This window comes from Ostrinia furnacalis, unplaced genomic scaffold (genome assembly GCF_004193835.3).
Source record: "Ostrinia furnacalis isolate ACB-3 unplaced genomic scaffold, ASM419383v2 OfSCF3663, whole genome shotgun sequence".
Classification (NCBI taxonomy): domain Eukaryota; kingdom Metazoa; phylum Arthropoda; class Insecta; order Lepidoptera; family Crambidae; genus Ostrinia; species Ostrinia furnacalis.
Window position 1 is genome coordinate 210347 of NW_021133902.1, and position 6250 is coordinate 216596.

At 35.1% G+C, this 6250-nt stretch overlaps 1 protein-coding gene across 1 annotated transcript in view; it reads left to right on the forward strand.

The window, feature by feature from the left end:
• The window catches only part of LOC114358075 (uncharacterized), a 66182-nt gene extending 64028 nt beyond the window's left edge, over positions 1-2154 (forward strand). Inside the window, exons 4-5 of the mRNA XM_028311948.1 lie at positions 106-302; positions 2067-2154. Coding sequence (XP_028167749.1) covers positions 106-302; positions 2067-2105 — 236 coding nt within the window. The 3' untranslated portion in view covers positions 2106-2154. The remainder of the gene's footprint in view (positions 1-105; positions 303-2066) is intronic.
• The last annotated feature ends 4096 nt before the right edge of the window (positions 2155-6250 follow it).

Here is a 6250-nt window from a genome sequence, read left to right on the forward strand (position 1 = left end):
TATAAAAAATATTTTCTTCTAGGACCTAATTTAATGAATGAATTATTTACATAAACCATTGGTTTAGCCGTACTAGATTTGATCATGTTTTTCTTTAAATTCAAGATAACCTGAACACGCAAAAAGCAGCTTTAAGGGATGTGCTCATGATGAAGCTTGTGTCTTATTATGAAGACAAGTATAAGCTCTCCAACCCAAAAACGACAGTCACGCCGCCAACTAACGAATTCGTTATAGCCGGTGCAAAGAGGCGGCATTATGAACCGATTAGATATTTTGAAGACACAACAACACAGGTGACAGTGAGTAAAAACTTTTTGGTTAATAAAGTTCTTTAGCGTTAGGGGGCGTCCATAAATTACGTGAGACAATTTTGGCCATTTTTCAACCCCCCCGCCCCCCTTGGTGAGATTTGGTGAGATTTTGCCTGACCCCCTCCCCCACCCCCCTAGTCTCACGTGATATTTAATAAAATGCCTATTTTGCAATGTCTATGCTTCGATTCTATTACATTTATATGAAAAAATCAGTAACCCAGTGTCGTCGTGCCACGCGTAGTGCAGGGTTCNCCCCTAGTCTCACGTGATATTTAATAAAATGCCTATTTTGCAATGTCTATGCTTCGATTCTATTACATTTATATGAAAAAATCAGTAACCCAGTGTCGTCGTGCCACGCGTAGTGCAGGGTTCCGTAGCTTCCCGTCGTTTAGTAAGATAAGCAATTGCTTCAACCTAGGACCAGTTTTTTGATTCATAGTTAAAATAACTAATTGTTGAATTTTGCTACTAATGGTTAAATATTAATAAAATGTAAACTAATAGTTAAAAAATCTACTAAAAGTCAAGTTAAACATTGTTATAAAAACATTTTTTCTGTTATTTAACCACTTGTCATTTGATATCTGTCAAATTTGACTATTGGTTACTATAACTACGAATACATAATATTCTCATACGTATGTAATGTAATGTCATTTTTTAGGGTTCCGTAGTCCTGACAAGGAACCCTTATAGTTTCGCTAGGTCTGTCTGTCTATCCGAGGTTTCGCTTGGAAACTATTGGCACTGGGGAGCTGTAATTTTGTGAAGGTATGTATTTGTGATATATTAAACACGCCGACAAAACGGTAAAATAAAATTATGAAAAAAAAATTTTTTTCTAGGGAGCTCCCCTGCATGTAAAATGAGGATGAATTTGTTCAAGGAAAACTATAACGGTTAAGATACATTACTTAGTTTAAAAGTAATAGTCATTTGACTCATGTATTATAAAATTTCTTAACCAGTAAAAAATCCTTTGAAGAAAATATGAAAAGTGACTTTAGATGAAGTAATGGCTTGCTTCTGATATATATTGTGGTAACGACAGACAACTACGGAACCCGTGCTGCGCGTGACACTACACGCACTTGGCCAATTTTTTACGCAATAGCGATGCCGATGACGTTTTTTTTTAATTTCGAATTTTGTTAATTTCGACATTTATTCTGCATCTTTAGCACAGGGATCTTTAGTGTTCACAAATGCAGATGGAGGCATTTTTAGTTTAATTTGATTAGACGGTTTAGAATACATTGTCATTATCATCATAAAAAAATCATTTTTCTGGCAATTTTACTCTATTTCTTGCGGGAAAAATTACGTGATATTTTCCGAGACCCCCCCTCTCCCCCACGTGAGATTTAGTGAGGTTTTCGTTGACCCCCTCCCCCCCCTAAAAGTCTCACGTAATTTATGGACGCCCCCTTAAGAATCGCATCTCACTTTTTGTACAGGAGCCTAGATTATGATTAGGTGCACTAAGCACTCGGGGAGGCTAATAATTTATTAATGGAAGTCCTTCTTACGACTTGGCTCGGCTGTCATCTTTGCTTTGGATTAAGGTGTAATATCTCCAGTGCTGTAATTATCTCCACTGCTTGTAGGTACAGCGGTCAGTTGCCTACAAGCGTCAAGATTACCGCAATAGTAATGTATCATTTTGGTGATATTTTTTCGAAATAGTCTGTGTGATAAACTTTTATCACAGCGATATAGAAATATAAAATGTTTATTCTTTTTCAGGACAAAGACGGCCATGTAGCGGAAGTGGTTGTAATTTGAGAAATCAAAAAAGTGCCTATCGTAATTTTCAAAAATATTTTTATTGAACAATAAATGTTGATATTGTAAAGTTTCATTTCAAAATTTTTCATTGAAATACTGAGTATTAACTTAGATGCCGACTTTAACACGAATGACAAAAAAATTAATATCTCAAACCATGTAAACGACAAAAAAAATCCGCAGCGTTAAACATATGAAAGTAGATTATATACGTAGTGGAATATTTCCAATCTCTCAGGCTCTCAGGCACCCAATTATGTCGTGTCCAAGACGCGCTGGCTGCCAGTGTTCAACAGAGTGGAGCGAAGGGCTCGCTTGAGGCGCTTTAAAGCGCTGGATATCATCATTTGTCTAATATCTCACTTAGTTATTAAGTTAGATAGCTTTGCTTGAATATACAATGACAATAGTATTTAATGGTCATGGATGTTATTTACCTACAATAAAGAGTGTTGGTTGATTAGCGCAACGTCATAGAGTTTCATGAATTTATTTATTGCGGAGTAGTCAATGCAAATATGATAGATACGTTAGTACTTATAGCTCATGCAGTGAAGTTACTAATGAAACTGCACCCGTTTAAAAACTTTGAAAGTAGGTACTTAGTTTTAAAGCTTGATTTTTTAAAATTGAAAAATGATGATCCCTCTTGGGCAATAGCATAAAATAGAGTTAAAGCCGCCAACAAGCGACAGTTTAATTAAATCCGGCGGTTGTTTCGGCGACGCAAAACATTACATGCGCAACTTTGTCCACAAATTACGTTTACACCATTCAAATAGACTTTCCTTGCGTAAATACTTTTGTAACTTAGTCCATTAAAGAAACTTTACACAACAAATTACCATAACACTGAGTGGTTTGTTTAATGCTTCTCCTCAATAGATGCTAAATAAATGATAATATTATACAAATAAGATACCCCGAGCAATAAATACTTTCACGAGTTTCCAGTTATTGAGGCTTATTCAAGGGTAGGAATCATGTTTAAGTTTTTCTGTGTAATAACCTTTATTTTAGTTCGCGTTATAAACCCTGCGTGAGTACCATAAACCTTAGAGTCGCGTGTTTGACCGAGAGGCCATCGTAAAATGCATCATAAACTCGTGCACATAAATTTAGAAAATCGACGTGACTCAGGAAATTGAATTGAATTTTTGTGCGCGCGATAGAGTCGAACCCTTAACTAAGAATACTACCTGACGTTAAAACGAACCATAGTTTAGGATGCAAAGTAAAGCAGTAAAAAGTTTTACAGTTCCTGAAAATATGTTTTGATTTGAACGCCGAAAATAATAAGAGAATGTTAGTAATAATTCGGGCTGCGTTTGGCCCCGTGCCGCAGCAGTAAAGAGGAATCTCAGAGGGCAATAGGCCCGGCCGGAATACGCGAGGACTTGTTATGATGCCGCCCCGTTCTTGCAAAACAATACCAATCGTATTACAATTGCACCCTAATATCAAAATAACCTTTATTTTCCTCTTACACTCAACAAATATTGCGTATTCATTGCCAAAATCCATTCCAATAAATTTTACTCAGGGTATGATTTGAATAATAAAAATAACGTGAGGTTTCCGGCTCTAAAAACGTTACACAACCTTTGTTTCTTATTTTAGAAATAGGAACATCGAGGCAGGCGGAAGTTAGCTTAAATTCGTCTTTGTAACCAACTTGTGGTCAGCACAAAAAGAAAAGTTCTCCTGTGAAAATCGCAATCGCCGCCCGCTAAGAGAGTATTCTTATTATCTTTTTGGCATCCAACACAATCTCCGCCGAACAACTTCCAATTGGCAAAGATTGGATGAAAATTTCGTGCCTGTGATAGAAACAAACGGCCGCGCAACAATTTTTAAAATCTAGGTCCGAACTCCGAACTAACATGCGAAAAGTTTCCAATTACAAAAAATAGTTTCGTTTCGCAACTGAAAAATTTCATTCCGAAAAATAATCTTGCGGACTGAAATGATTGTAGTCTATCGTAGCACTTTTTCACAAATCAATTTCCAACTGTACAACAGTGTGTTCAATCAAACCGTTTAGTTGACATAGAATAGCTTTTAACCCTTCCAGACATAACGGACATAAAATGAAATATCAGTCGGGCCCACCCCGGCCCGTATTTTGTTCCAATCGCATTTCCCTTTGGAGCGATCTCGCGGCGGAAATTAATCCATCCGCCGAATGAATGGACTGCACTTGTGCGTGAGGGTCCTATGACTGATACTTTTTACTTTAAACGCCCGATAATGTATCTAAATTGGGATTGATTTTCATTTGGAACATATAAAAGTTAAGTAAGTAATTAATTTAGAATTGAAAGCTTTGGGACGGATATCTTTTTATGATATCTATTAATAATTTAAAATTGTAGATCTTAACGTTTCATGAAAATTGACGGAGGTTTTTTTTTGTGAAAACCGGTGTACCTAATATAAGTTATAATGTAATATACATACGTACAAATATGAAATATAATTTTCATAACAACATTACTTACTTCTTTATAGGTTTCTACAATGCGCAAAATCATAGGTACAGTTATTTAATTCAGCAAACAATATCAATAGAAGTGGAGCACGTAAGTAAACAATTTTATCTACTTGGAAAACTTCGAAAACAACATGCATTATTGAAATCACCAATACCACTTCGTCGTATTTACCTCAATTTGCCTACTTACCTACTTACATAATCACACTATTTTCAGCAGTGAAGCTGAAATAGCAAAAAAATAAGTTTTTCATGTCGTGTAGAACCGTGTCTATAAACCTACCTACATACAAAGTTTCATAATTGGGTTTAACAAGCTCTAGTTATCGATCAACATTTATTTAACCTTGTCATAATTATTACGTGCCATTGAGGTTGTTTAACAATTTTAATGATATTTTATGTCCCAATTAATTTGACATAATGTTTAGATTACATAAAATTGTTATATTTTTATATTAATTTTAGCATTAACTAGTCCGTAATCCGAAAATCCCGGGATTCGTCTGAAAACTTCTCGGTAATTTCGGGCTTGAAAAAAGACCGATATTGGAAACTCACAGCCACTCTATCAAGATTGTAGGTTACAAGAGGTCATGTACAGAAAGCATCTTATATACTCCTGATAAGTGCTATTTTTCAACAAAGATATGTAGATGTACAGCAGACTGTAAACATTGGTAAATATTTACCTACTTTCTCAGGTCATAGTGTTCTTGCATACGTGATTTAGAAAATATTGATGCGATTAGTATAAAGCTGTCTCTCTATAACTTAGCTACTTACATTAATATGATAAGTAATGAACAATATTTTCTAGGAATATTCTTTCATACTAATCATTATTATAGACAACATAAAATTATATTCTCAGAACAACCAAAAGTATTAGTTTCAGTGATCAATTATCTGTTGTCGACGTGAGTTAATTTCATTACTGAAACGCTAAAATGATTGATTTTGACTTTTGTGAATGTTTGGAACCGATCGCTAGCAGATTAGTCATTCATTTGTTTTAAAACTGCCGAAAACATATTTTGGCCTCTATTTCAAGCTTCGAAATTTTCCAAACAGTCAATTGCCTCAGTAACCAAACAATTCAGTGCAAAACTGTCGAAGTTGCGCTCTGTTTACCGAAATACCTTCGAAAATCGTTTGAATGCAAGTGAGCCGGCTCCGGAGCACGATATTTGTCTAGTGCATTAGTGGGATTAGCAATCTCATATCCGCGGAGCTAATATCTGGTGGTGATCCGGGAATTAATCAGTTAGCTGCCCAAGCCAGGAACAACTTTGCCCATTAATTCTTTTCCCATGTTTTATACAGTAACACTAGCCAACGTTTCTGTTTGCGCTGATTTTATATGAGGCATTTAGGAATTGCGTTTTCTACATTTTAGATGAGTATTTTTTTGGTGAATTTAACTATTTAATGTAGAAATATGTGACTGCAGTTGACTTGAAATATAAGTGTTTTTAGTTATTTTAGCTAGCTTTTAGGTAAATAACACTGATCAAATAAGATCTAATACTTATTCAAATTGTGAAACTATATCACAATCTAAAATTCATCTTAACCTAAATTATTTTGCGCAAGAAATAAAATGTAGAGCAGTTAAAATTAAACCTCTTAGTTACAAATTTTCTCA